This window comes from Oncorhynchus tshawytscha, unplaced genomic scaffold (genome assembly GCF_018296145.1).
Source record: "Oncorhynchus tshawytscha isolate Ot180627B unplaced genomic scaffold, Otsh_v2.0 Un_contig_2475_pilon_pilon, whole genome shotgun sequence".
In the NCBI taxonomy this organism is placed as follows: domain Eukaryota; kingdom Metazoa; phylum Chordata; class Actinopteri; order Salmoniformes; family Salmonidae; genus Oncorhynchus; species Oncorhynchus tshawytscha.
Window position 1 is genome coordinate 26,052 of NW_024609103.1, and position 13,949 is coordinate 40,000.

The 13,949-nt window shown below is 42.6% G+C and overlaps 1 protein-coding gene across 1 annotated transcript in view; it reads left to right on the top strand.

The window, feature by feature from the left end:
- Positions 1 to 13,949, top strand: part of LOC112238652 (lysine-specific demethylase phf2) — a gene marked incomplete at both ends in the record, with an annotated part of 98,303 nt that overhangs the window by 16,898 nt on the left and 67,456 nt on the right. The window contains 4 exon segments of the mRNA XM_042314206.1: positions 2,618 to 2,804; positions 3,306 to 3,468; positions 13,677 to 13,764; positions 13,926 to 13,949. The exon segment at positions 13,926 to 13,949 is cut by the window's right edge and continues 83 nt beyond it. Of these exon segments, the coding sequence (XP_042170140.1) occupies positions 2,618 to 2,804; positions 3,306 to 3,468; positions 13,677 to 13,764; positions 13,926 to 13,949 (462 nt within the window).

A 13,949-nucleotide genomic window follows, 5' to 3' on the forward strand; every position in this document is an offset into this window, starting at 1 on the left:
TCTGTCTCAGTAGCTAACTGTCTGTATGTCTGTCTCAGTAGCTAACTGTCTGTATGTCTGTCCCAGAAGCTAACTGTCTGTCTGTCGGTCTGTCTGTCCCAGTAGCTAACTGTCTGTCTGTCTGTCTGTCTCAGTAGCTGTCTGTCTGTCTGTCTCAGTAGCTGTCTGTCTGTCTGTCTCAGTAGCTGTCTGTCTGTCTGTCTGTCTGTCTCAGTAGCTGTCTGTCTGTCTGTCTCAGTAGCTGTCTGTCTGTCTGTCTCAGTAGCTAACTGTCTGTCTGTCTCAGTAGCTAACTGTCTGTCTGTCTCAGTAGCTAACTGTCTGTCTGTCTGTCTCAGTAGCTGTCTGTCTGTCTCAGTAGCTGTCTGCCTGTCTGTCTCAGTAGCTGTCTGCCTGTCTGTCTCAGTAGCTGTCTGCCTGTCTGTCTCAGTAGCTGTCTGTCTGCCTGTCTGTCTCAGTAGCTGTCTGTCTGTCTGTCTGTCTCAGTAGCTGTCTGTCTGTCTCAGTAGCTGTCTGTCTGTCTCAGTAGCTGACTGTCTGTCTGTCTCAGTAGCTGACTGTCTGTCTGTCTCAGTAGCTGTCTGTCTGTCTGTCTCAGTAGCTGTCTGTCTGTCTGTCTCAGTAGCTGTCTGTCTGTCTGTCTCAGTAGCTGTCTGTCTGTCTCAATAGCTGTCTGTCTGTCTGTCTGTCTGTCTCAGTAGCTAACTGTCTGTCTGTCTGTCTCAGTAGCTAACTGTCTGTCTGTCTGTCTCAGTAGCTGTCTGTCTGTCTGTCTCAGTAGCTGTCTGTCTGTCTGTCTGTCTGTCTCAGTAGCTGTCTGTCTGTCTGTCTCAGTAGCTGTCTGTCTGTCTGTCTGTCTCAGTAGCTAACTGTCTGTCTGTCTCAGTAGCTAACTGTCTGTCTGTCTGTCTCAGTAGCTAACTGTCTGTCTGTCTGTCTCAGTAGCTAACTGTCTGTCTGTCTGTCTCAGTAGCTAACTGTCTGTATGTCTGTCTCAGTAGCTAACTGTCTGTATGTCTGTCCCAGAAGCTAACTGTCTGTCTGTCGGTCTGTCTGTCCCAGTAGCTAACTGTCTGTCTGTCTGTCTCAGTAGCTGTCTGTCTGTCTGTCTGTCTCAGTAGCTGTCTGTCTGTCTGTCTCAGTAGCTGTCTGTCTGTCTGTCTCAGTAGCTGTCTGTCTGTCTGTCTCAGTAGCTAACTGTCTGTCTGTCTCAGTAGCTAACTGTCTGTCTGTCTCAGTAGCTAACTGTCTGTCTGTCTCAGTAGCTAACTGTCTGTCTGTCTGTCTCAGTAGCTGTCTGTCTGTCTGTCTCAGTAGCTGTCTGCCTGTCTGTCTCAGTAGCTGTCTGCCTGTCTGTCTCAGTAGCTGTCTGTCTGTCTGTCTCAGTAGCTGTCTGTCTGTCTCTGTAGCTGTCTGTCTGTCTCTGTAGCTGTCTGTCTGTCTCAGTAGCTGTCTGTCTGTCTCAGTAGCTGTCTGTCTGTCTCAGTAGCTGACTGTCTGTCTGTCTCAGTAGCTGACTGTCTGTCTGTCTCAGTAGCTGTCTGTCTGTCTGTCTCAGTAGCTAACTGTCTGTCTGTCTCAGTAGCTAACTGTCTGTCTGTCTCAGTAGCTAACTGTCTGTCTGTCTCAGTAGCTAACTGTCTGTCTGTCTGTCTGTCTCAGTAGCTAACTGTCTGTCTGTCTGTCTCAGTACCTAACTGTCTGTCTGTCTGTGTCTGTCTGTCTCAGTAGCTAACTGTCTGTCTGTCTGTGTCTGTCTGTCTCAGTAGCTAACTGTCTGTCTGTCTGTGTCTGTCTGTCTCAGTAGCTAACTGTCTGTCTGTCTGTCTCAGTAGCTAACTGTCTGTCTGTCTGTCTCAGTAGCTAACTGTCTGTCTGTCTGTCTCAGTAGCTAACTGTCTGTCTGTCTCAGTACCTAACTGTCTGTCTGTCTGTCTCAGTACCTAACTGTCTGTCTGTCTGTCTCAGTAGCTAACTGTCTGTCTGTCTGTCTGTCTGTCTCAGTAGCTAACTGTCTGTCTGTCTGTCTCAGTAGCTAACTGTCTGTCTGTCTGTCTGTCTCAGTAGCTAACTGTCTGTCTGTCTGTCTGTCTCAGTAGCTAACTGTCTGTCTGTCTGTGTCTGTCTGTCTCAGTAGCTAACTGTCTGTCTGTCTGTCTCAGTAGCTAACTGTCTGTCTGTCTGTGTCTGTCTGTCTCAGTAGCTAACTGTCTGTCTGTCTGTGTCTGTCTGTCTCAGTAGCTAACTGTCTGTCTGTCTGTCTGTCTGTCTGTCTGTCTCAGTAGCTAACTGTCTGTCTGTCTGTCTGTCTGTCTCAGTAGCTAACTGTCTGTCTGTCTGTCTGTCTCAGTAGCTAACTGTCTGTCTGTTTCAGTAGCTAACTGTCTGTCTGTCTGTCTGTCCCAGTAGCTGTCTGTCTGTCTGTCTGTCTGTCTGTCTGTCTGTCTGTCTGTCTGTCTGTCTGTCCCAGTAGCTAACTGTCTGTATGTCTGTCCCAGTAGCTAACTGTCTGTGATTATATTGTAGTCTTTGGAATGGACAGTATAGTGGAGAGCCCTCATATCGTTTCTAACATTACATGACATGGTTGTTTGGTTCTCTCTCACACCTCTCTCAGGATGGACAGTATAGTGGAGAGCCCTCAGATTGTGCGGAGGTTGTCGTGGGTAGAGAACTACTGGCCAGACGATGCTCTCCTGGGGAAACCTAAAGTCACTAAGTACTGTCTGATCGGTGTTAAAGACAGCTACACTGACTTCCACATCGAGTGTGGAGGGGCCTCCGTATGGTACCACGTACTCAAGGTATGACACAGTTAATCACCTTATTTATCCAGGTAGGTTCATCAAGAAAACATGTCTGTACAGCCAGTATGCAATGTGCAGTACGCTGAACAAGGAGGAGTCCTTAGGCACGGTTATAATGATCAACTAAAACTCACTATTCCCTATATAGTGCACGACGTTAGACCAGGGCCCTATTCCCTATATAGTGCACTACGTTAGACCAGGGCCCTATTCCCTATATAGTGCACTACTTTAGACCAGGGCCCTATTCCCTATATAGTGCACTATGTTAGACCAGGGCCCTATTCCCTATATAATGCACTACTTTAGACCAGGGCCCTATTCTCTATATAATGCACTACTATAGACCAGGGCCCTATTCCCTGTATAGTGCACTACTTTAGACCAGGGCCCTATTCCCTATATAGTGCACTACTTTAGACCAGGGCCTCTGTAGCATGAGTCTATAACTAACCATAAACAATCAAAACAATGATAAACTGGTCCTGTTGTTTCCAGGGAGAGAAGATCTTCTTCCTGATCAAGCCCACGTCAGCCAACCTATCGCTGTACGAGCGCTGGAGGTCCTCAGCCAATCACACAGAGATGTTCTTCGCTGACCAGGTGGACAAGTGTTACAAGTGCACTCTGAAGCAGGGACAGACCCTATTCATACCATCAGGTTAGTGCACTCTGAAGTAGGGACAGACCCTATTCATACCATCAGGTTAGTGCACTCTGAAGCAGCGACCATCAGGTTAGTGCACTCTGAAGTAGTGTTCATACCATCAGGTTAGTGCACTCTGAAGTAGGGACCATCAGGTTAGTGCACTCTCAAGTAGGGTCAGACCCTATTCATACCATCAGGTTAGTGCACTCTGAAGCAGGGAGCATCAGGTTAGTGCACTCTGAAGTAGGGAGCATCAGGTTAGTGCCCTCTGAAGTAGGGACAGACCCTATTCATACCATCAGGTTAGTGCACTCTGAAGTAGGGACCATCAGGTTAGTGCACTCTGAAGCAGGGACCATCAGGTTAGTGCACTCTGAAGTAGGGACCATCAGGTTAGTGCACTCTCAAGTAGGGTCAGACCCTATTCATACCATCAGGTTAGTGCACTCTGAAGTAGGGACAGACCCTATTCATACCATCAGGTTAGTGTACTCTGAAGTAGGGACAGACCCTATTCATACCATCAGGTTAGTGCACTCTGAAGTAGGGACCATCAGGTTAGTGCACTCTGAAGTAGGGACAGACCCTATTCATACCATCAGGTTAGTACACTCTGAAGTAGGGACCATCAGGTTAGTGCACTCTGAAGTAGGGACCATCAGGTTAGTGCACTCTGAAGTAGGGACCATCAGGTTAGTGCACTCTGAAGTAGGGACCATCAGGTTAGTGCACTCTGAAGTAGGGACCATCAGGTTAGTGCACTCTGAAGCAGGGACCATCAGGTTAGTGCACTCTGAAGCAGGGACCATCAGGTTAGTGCACTCTGAAGCAGGGACCATCAGGTTAGTGCACTCTGAAGCAGGGACCATCAGGTTAGTGCACTCTGAAGTAGGGACCATCAGGTTAGTGCACTCTGAAGTAGGGACCATCAGGTTAGTGCACTCTGAAGTAGGGACCATCAGGTTAGTGCACTCTGAAGTAGGGACCATCAGGTTAGTGCACTCTGAAGTAGGGACCATCAGGTTAGTGCACTCTGAAGCAGGGACCATCAGGTTAGTGCACTCTGAAGCAGGGACCATCAGGTTAGTGCACTCTGAAGCAGGGACCATCAGGTTAGTGCACTCTGAAGCAGGGACCATCAGGTTAGTGCACTCTGAAGTAGGGACCATCAGGTTAGTGCACTCTCAAGTAGGGTCAGACCCTATTCATACCATCAGGTTAGTGCACTCTGAAGTAGGGACCTACCCTATTCATACCATCAGGTTAGTGCACTCTGAAGTAGGGACCATCAGGTTAGTGCACTCTGAAGTAGGGACCATCAGGTTAGTGCACTCTGAAGTAGGGACCATCAGGTTAGTGCACTCTGAAGTAGGGACCATCAGGTTAGTGCACTCTGAAGCAGGGACCATCAGGTTAGTGCACTCTGAAGTAGGGACCATCAGGTTAGTGCACTCTGAAGTAGTGTTCATACCATCAGGTTAGTGCACTCTGAAGTAGCGACCATCAGGTTAGTGCACTCTGAAGTAGGGACCATCAGGTTAGTGCACTCTGAAGTAGGGACCATCAGGTTAGTGCACTCTGAAGTAGGGTCAGACCCTATTCATACCATCAGGTTAGTGCACTCTGAAGTAGGGTCAGACCCTATTCATACCATCAGGTTAGTGCACTCTGAAGTAGGGACCATCAGGTTAGTGCACTCTGAAGCAGGGACCATCAGGTTAGTGCACTCTGAAGTAGGGACCATCAGGTTAGTGCACTCTGAAGTAGGGACCATCAGGTTAGTGCACTCTGAAGTAGGGACCATCAGGTTAGTGCACTCTGAAGTAGGGACCATCAGGTTAGTGCACTCTGAAGTAGGGACCATCAGGTTAGTGCACTCTGAAGTAGGGACCATCAGGTTAGTGCACTCTGAAGTAGGGACCATCAGGTTAGTGCACTCTGAAGTAGGGACCATCAGGTTAGTGCACTCTGAAGTAGGGACCATCAGGTTAGTGTACTCTGAAGCAGGGACCATCAGGTTAGTGCACTCTGAAGTAGGGACCATCAGGTTAGTGCACTCTGAAGTAGGGACAGACCCTATTCATACCATCAGGTTAGTGCACTCTGAAGTAGGGACCATCAGGTTAGTGCACTCTGAAGTAGCGACCATCAGGTTAGTGCACTCTGAAGTAGGGACCATCAGGTTAGTGCACTCTGAAGTAGGGACAGACCCTATTCATACCATCAGGTTAGTGCACTCTGAAGTAGGGTCAGACCCTATTCATACCATCAGGTTAGTGCACTCTGAAGTAGGGACCATCAGGTTAGTGCACTCTGAAGTAGGGACCATCAGGTTAGTGCACTCTGAAGTAGGGACCATCAGGTTAGTGCACTCTGAAGTAGGGACCATCAGGTTAGTGCACTCTGAAGTAGGGACCATCAGGTTAGTGCACTCTGAAGTAGGGACCATCAGGTTAGTGCACTCTGAAGTAGGGACCATCAGGTTAGTGCACTCTGAAGTAGGGACCATCAGGTTAGTGCACTCTGAAGTAGGGACCATCAGGTTAGTGCACTCTGAAGTAGGGACCATCAGGTTAGTGTACTCTGAAGCAGGGACCATCAGGTTAGTGCACTCTGAAGTAGGGACCATCAGGTTAGTGCACTCTGAAGTAGGGACCATCAGGTTAGTGCACTCTGAAGTAGCGACCATCAGGTTAGTGCACTCTGAAGTAGGGACCATCAGGTTAGTGCACTCTGAAGTAGGGACAGACCCTATTCATACCATCAGGTTAGTGCACTCTGAAGTAGGGTCAGACCCTATTCATACCATCAGGTTAGTGCACTCTGAAGTAGGGACCATCAGGTTAGTGCACTCTGAAGTAGGGACAGACCCTATTCATATCATCAGGTTAGTGCACTCTGAAGTAGGAACCATCAGGTTAGTGCCCTCTGAAGTAGGGACCATCAGGTTAGTGCACTCTGAAGTAGGGACAGACCCTATTCATACCATCAGGTTAGTGCACTCTGAAGTAGGGTCAGACCCTATTCATACCATCAGGTTAGTGCACTCTGAAGTAGGGACAGACCCTATTCATACCATCAGGTTAGTGCACTCTGAAGTAGGAACCATCAGGTTAGTGCACTCTGAAGTAGGGACAGACCCTATTCATACCATCAGGTTAGTGCACTCTGAAGTAGGGACCATCAGGTTAGTGCACTCTGAAGTAGGAACCATCAGGTTAGTGCACTCTGAAGTAGGGACCATCAGGTTAGTGTACTCTGAAGTAGGGACAGACCCTATTCATACCATCAGGTTAGTGCACTCTGAAGTAGGGACCATCAGGTTAGTGCACTCTGAAGTAGGAACCATCAGGTTAGTGCACTCTGAAGTAGGAACCATCAGGTTAGTGTACTCTGAAGTAGGGACAGACCCTATTCATACCATCAGGTTAGTGCACTCTGAAGTAGGGACCATCAGGTTAGTGTACTCTGAAGTAGGGACAGACCCTATTCATACCATCAGGTTAGTGCACTCTGAAGTAGGGACCATCAGGTTAGTGCACTCTGAAGTAGGAACCATCAGGTTAGTGCACTCTGAAGCAGGGACAGACCCTATTCATACCATCAGGTTAGTGCACTCTGAAGTAGGGACAGACCCTATTCATACCATCAGGTTAGTGCACTCTGAAGTAGGGACCATCAGGTTAGTGTACTCTGAAGTAGGGACCATCAGGTTAGTGTACTCTGAAGTAGGGACAGACCCTATTCATACCATCAGGTTAGTGCACTCTGAAGTAGGGACCATCAGGTTAGTGTACTCTGAAGTAGGGACAGACCCTATTCATACCATCAGGTTAGTGTACTCTGAAGTAGGGACAGACCCTATTCATACCATCAGGTTAGTGTACTCTGAAGTAGGGACAGACCCTATTCATACCATCAGGTTAGTGCACTCTGAAGTAGGGACCATCAGGTTAGTGTACTCTGAAGTAGGGACAGACCCTATTCATACCATCAGGTTAGTGCACTCTGAAGTAGGGACCATCAGGTTAGTGCACTCTGAAGTAGGAACCATCAGGTTAGTGCACTCTGAAGCAGGGACAGACCCTATTCATACCATCAGGTTAGTGCACTCTGAAGTAGGGACCATCAGGTTAGTGCACTCTGAAGTAGGGACAGACCCTATTCATACCATCAGGTTAGTGCACTCTGAAGTAGGAACCATCAGGTTAGTGCACTCTGAAGTAGGGACCATCAGGTTAGTGCACTCTGAAGTAGGGACAGACCCTATTCATACCATCAGGTTAGTGCACTCTGAAGTAGGGACAGACCCTATGTATATAATGTGTTTGTGTGTTTATATTTTATTCGTTATTTTACCAGGTAAGTTGACTGAGAACATGTTCTCAATTACAGCAACGACCTGGGGAATAGTTACAGGGGAGAGGAGGGGGATGAATGAGGGGAGAGGAGGGGGATGTTTGAGGGGAGAGGAGGGGATGTTTGAGGGGAGAGGAGGGGATGTTTGAGGGGGAGAGGAGGGGGATGTTTGAGGGGAGAGGAGGGGGATGTTTGAGGGGAGAGGAGGGGGATGTTTGAGGGGAGAGGAGGGGGATGTTTGAGGGGAGAGGAGGGGGATGTTTGAGGGGAGAGGAGGGGGATGTTTGAGGGGAGAGGAGGGGGATGAATGAGGGGGATGTTTGAGGGGAGAGGAGGGGGATGAATGAGGTGAGAGGAAGGGGATGAATGAGGTGAGAGGGGGATGAATGAGGGGAGAGGAGGAGGGGGATGTTTGAGGGGAGAGGAGGGGGATGAATGAGGGGAGAGGAGGGGGATGAATGAGGTGAGAGGAGGGGGATGAATGAGGTGAGAGGGGGATGAATGAGGGGAGAGGAGGGGGATGTTTGAGGGGAGAGGAGGGGGATGAATGAGGTGAGAGGGGGATGAATGAGGTGAGAGGGGGATGAATGAGGGGAGAGGAAGGGGATGAATGAGGTGAGAGGAGGGGGATGAATGAGGTGAGAGGAAGGGGATGAATGAGGTGAGAGGAAGGGGATGAATGAGGTGAGAGGAGGGGGATGAATGAGGTGAGAGGAAGGGGATGAATGAGGTGAGAGGAGGGGGATGAATGAGGTGAGAGGAGGGGGATGAATGAGGTGAGAGGGGGATGAATGAGGGGAGAGGAGGGGGATGTTTGAGGGGAGAGGAGGGGGATGAATGAGGTGAGAGGGGGATGAATGAGGTGAGAGGAGGGGGATGAATGAGGTGAGAGGAGGGGGATGAATGAGGTGAGAGGAGGGGGATGAATGAGGTGAGAGGAGGGGGATGAATGAGGTGAGAGGAGGGGGATGAATGAGGTGAGAGGAGGGGGATGAATGAGGTGAGAGGAGGGGGATGAATGAGGTGAGAGGAGGGGGATGAATGAGGGGAGAGGAAGGGGATGAATGAGGTGAGAGGAGGGGGATGAATGAGGTGAGAGGAAGGGGATGAATGAGGTGAGAGGAAGGGGATGAATGAGGTGAGAGGAGGGGGATGAATGAGGTGAGAGGAAGGGGATGAATGAGGGGAGAGGGGGATGAATGAGGGGAGAGGAGGGGGATGAATGAGCCAATTGTAAACTGTATATAATGTATGTAATGTGTTGGTGTGTATATAATGTGTTGGTGTGTATATAATGTGTTGGTGTGTATATAATGTTTGTATATAATGTGTTGGTGTGTATATAATGTGTGTATATAATGTGTTGGTGTGTATGTAATGTGTTTGTGTGTATATAATGTGTTGGTGTGTATGTAATGTGTTGGTGTGTATATAATGTGTGTATATAATGTGTTGGTGTGTATATAATGTGTTGGTGTGTATATAATGTGTTGGTGTGTATATAATGTGTGTATATAATGTGTTAGTGTGTATATAATGTGTTGGTGTGTATATAATGTGTGTATAGAATGTGTTGGTGTGTATATAATGTGTTGGTGTGTATGTAATGTGTATATATAATGTGTTGGTGTGTATATAACGTGTGTATATAATGTGTTGGTGTGTATATAATGTGTGTATATAATGTGTTGGTGTGTATATAATGTGTGTATATAATGTGTTGGTGTGTATATAATGTGTTGGTGTGTATATAATGTGTGTATATAATGTGTTAGTGTGTATATAATGTGTTGGTGTGTATATAATGTGTGTATATAATGTGTTGGTGTGTATATAATGTGTTAGTGTGTATATAATGTGTTGGTGTGTATATAATGTGTGTATATAATGTGTTGGTGTGTATATAATGTGTATATAATGTGTTAGTGTGTATATAATGTGTGTATATAATGTGTTGGTGTGTATATAATGTGTGTATGTAATGTGTATGTAATGTGTTGGTGTGTATATAATGTGTTAGTGTGTATATAATGTGTGTATATAATGTGTTGGTGTGTATGTAATGTGTTGGTGTGTATATAATGTGTGTATATAATGTGTTAGTGTGCATATAATGTGTGTATATAATGTGTTGGTGTGTATATAATGTGTTGGTGTGTATGTAATGTGTTGGTGTGTATATAATGTGTGTATATAATGTGTGTATGTAATGTGTTGGTGTGTATATAATGTGTTGGTGTGTATATAATGTGTGTATGTAATGTGTTGGTGTGTATATAATGTGTTGGTGTGTATATAATGTGTGTATATAATGTGTTGGTGTGTATATAATGTGTGTATATAATGTGTTGGTGTGTATATAATGTGTGTATGTAATGTGTTGGTGTGTATATAATGTGTGTATATAATGTGTTGGTGTGTATATAATGTGTTGGTGTGTATGTAATGTGTTAGTGTGTATATAATGTGTTGGTGTGTATAATGTGTTGGTGTGTATATAATGTGTGTATATAATGTGTTGGTGTGTATATAATGTGTTGGTGTGTATATAATGTGTTGGTGTGTATATAATGTGTGTATATAATGTGTTAGTGTGTATATAATGTGTTAGTGTGTATATAATGTGTTAGTGTGTATATAATGTGTTGGTGTGTATATAATGTGATGGTGTGTATATAATGTGTTAGTGTGTATATAATGTGTTAGTGTGTATATAATGTGTTGGTGTGTATATAATGTGTTGGTGTGTATATAATGTGATTGTGTGTATATAATGTGTTAGTGTGTATATAATGTGTTAGTGTGTATATAATGTGTTGGTGTGTATATAATGTGTTGGTGTGTATATAATGTGTGTATATAATGTGTTAATGTGTATATAATGTGTTAGTGTGTATATAATGTGTGTATATAATGTGTTGGTGTGTATATAATGTGTGTATGTAATGTGTTGGTGTGTATATAATGTGTTGGTGTGTATATAATGTGTGTATATAATGTGTTGGTATGTAATGTGTTGGTGTGTATATAATGTGTGTATATAATGTGTGTATATAATGTGTTGGTGTGTATATAATGTGTGTATATAATGTGTTGGTGTGTATGTAATATGTTAGTGTGTATATAATGTGTGTATGTAATGTGTTAGTGTGTATATAATGTGTGTATATAATGTGTTGGTGTGTATATAATGTGTTAGTGTGTATATAATGTGTGTATATAATGTGTTAGTGTGTATATAATGTGTTGGTATGTAATGTGTTGGTGTGTATATAATGTGTGTATATAATGTGTTGGTGTGTATATAATGTGTATATAATGTGTTAGTGTGTATATAATTTGTGTATATAATGTGTTGGTGTGTATATAATGTGTGTATATAATGTGTGTATATAATGTGTTAGAGTGTATATAAAATGTTAGTGTGTATATAATGTGTTGGTGTGTATGTAATGTGTTGGTGTGTGTAATGTGTTGGTGTGTATATAATGTGTTGGTGTGTATATAATGTGTTGGTGTGTATATAATGTGTTAATGTGTATATAATGTGTTGGTGTGTATGTAATGTGTGTATATAATGTGTTGGTGTGTATATAATGTGTGTATATAATGTGTTGGTGTGTATATAATGTGTGTATGTAATGTGTTGGTGTGTATATAATGTGTGTATATTATGTGTTGGTGTGTATATAATGTGTTGGTGTGTATATAATGTGTTGGTGTGTATATAATGTGTGTATATAATGTGTTGGTGTGTATATAATGTGTTGGTGTGTATAATGTGTGTATATAATGTGTTGGTGTGTATATAATGTGTATGTAATGTGTTGGTGTGTATATAATGTGTTGGTGTGTATATAATGTGTATATAATGTGTTGGTGTGTATATAATGTGTGTATATAATGTGTTGGTGTGTATATAATGTGTATGTAATGTGTTGGTGTGTATATAATGTGTTGGTGTGTATATAATGTGTATATAATGTGTTGGTGTGTATATAATGTGTGTATATAATGTGTTGGTGTGTATATAATGTGTGTATGTAATGTGTTGGTGTGTATATAATGAGTTGGTGTGTATATAATGTGTTGGTGTGTATATAATGTGTTGGTGTGTATATAATGTGTTTTTTGTGTATATAATGTGTATGTAATGTGTTGGTGTGTATATAATGTGTGTATATAATGTGTTGGTGTGTATATAATGAGTTGGTGTGTATATAATGTGTTGGTGTGTATATAATGTGTTGGTGTGTATATAATGTGTGTATATAATGTGTTGGTGTGTATGTAATGTGTTGGTGTGTATATAATGTGTTGGTGTGTATATAATGTGTTGGTGTGTATATAATGTGTTGGTGTGTATATAATGTGTGTATATAATGTGTGTATATAATGTGTTGGTGTGTATATAATGTGTTGGTGTGTATATAATGTGTTGGTGTGTATGTAATGTGTATATAATGTGTTGGTGTGTATATAATGTGTTAGTGTGTATATAATGTGTTGGTGTGTATATAATGTGTTGGTGTGTATATAATGTGTGTATGTAATGTGTTGGTGTGTATATAATGTGTTGGTGTGTATATAATGTGTTGGTGTGTATATAATGTGTTGGTGTGTATGTAATGTGTGTATATAATGTGTTGGTGTGTATATAATGTGTTGGTGTGTATAATGTGTGTATATAATGTGTTGGTGTGTATATAATGTGTATGTAATGTGTTGGTGTGTATATAATGTGTTGGTGTGTATATAATGTGTTGGTGTGTATATAATGTGTGTATATAATGTGTTGGTGTGTATGTAATGTGTTGGTGTGTATATAATGTGTGTATGTAATGTGTTGGTGTGTATGTAATGTGTTGGTGTGTATATAATGTGTTGGTGTGTATATAATGTGTGTATATAATGTGTTGGTGTGTATATAATGTGTTGGTGTGTATATAATGTGTTGGTGTGTATATAATGTGTTGGTGTGTATATAATGTGTTGGTGTGTATATAATGTGTGTATATAATGTGTTGGTGTGTATATGATGTGTGTATGTAATGTGTTGGTGTGTATATAATGTGTGTATATAATGTGTTGGTGTGTATATAATGTGTGTATATAATGTGTTGGTGTGTATATAATGTGTGTATATAATGTGTTGGTGTGTATATAATGTGTGTATATAATGTGTTGGTGTGTATAGAATGTGTGTATGTAATGTGTTGGTGTGTATATAATGTGTTGGTGTGTATGTAATGTGTTGGTGTGTGTATGTAATGTGTGTATATAATGTGTGTATGTAATGTGTGCATATAATGTTTGTATGTAATGTGTTGGTGTGTATATAATGTGTTGGTGTGTATATAATGTGTTGGTGTGTATATAATGTGTTGGTGTGTATATAATGTGTGTATATAATGTGTTGGTGTGTATATAATGTGTGTATATAATGTGTTGGTGTGTATATAATGTGTGTATATAATGTGTTGGTGTGTATATAATGTGTATATATAATGTGTTGGTGTGTATATAATGTGTGTATATAATGTGTTGGTGTGTATATAATGTTTATATATAATGTGTTGGTGTGTATATAATGTGTGTATATAATGTGTTGGTGTGTATATAATGTGTGCATATAATGTGTTGGTGTGTATATAATGTGTGTATATAATGTGTTGGTGTGTATATAATGTGTTGGTGTGTATATAATGTGTTAATGTGTATATAATGTGTTGGTATGTATGTAATGTGTATATAATGTGTTGGTGTGTATATAATGTGTATATAATGTGTTGGTGTGTATATAATGTGTTGGTATGTTTGTAATGTGTATATAATGTGTATATAATGTTTTCTGTTCCTAGGTTGGATCAATGCAGTTCTGACTCCAGTGGACACGCTGGCCTTTTCCGGACACTTTGTCCACAACCTGAGTGTTGAGATGCAGATGAGGTGAGAACATCACTAGTTTCGATGAGGAGGTGGAGACTCCACTTTAACGGACGAGACAAAACCTTCAGCTGTGAGGTCACAACGTTTATTCTCCCAGGTAAAGCACATAGTTTATCTGAAGTTATTTTCCATCTCTTTGTGTCGTCTTCTCCCCCTCCCAGAGCGTACGAGGTGGAGAAGCGTCT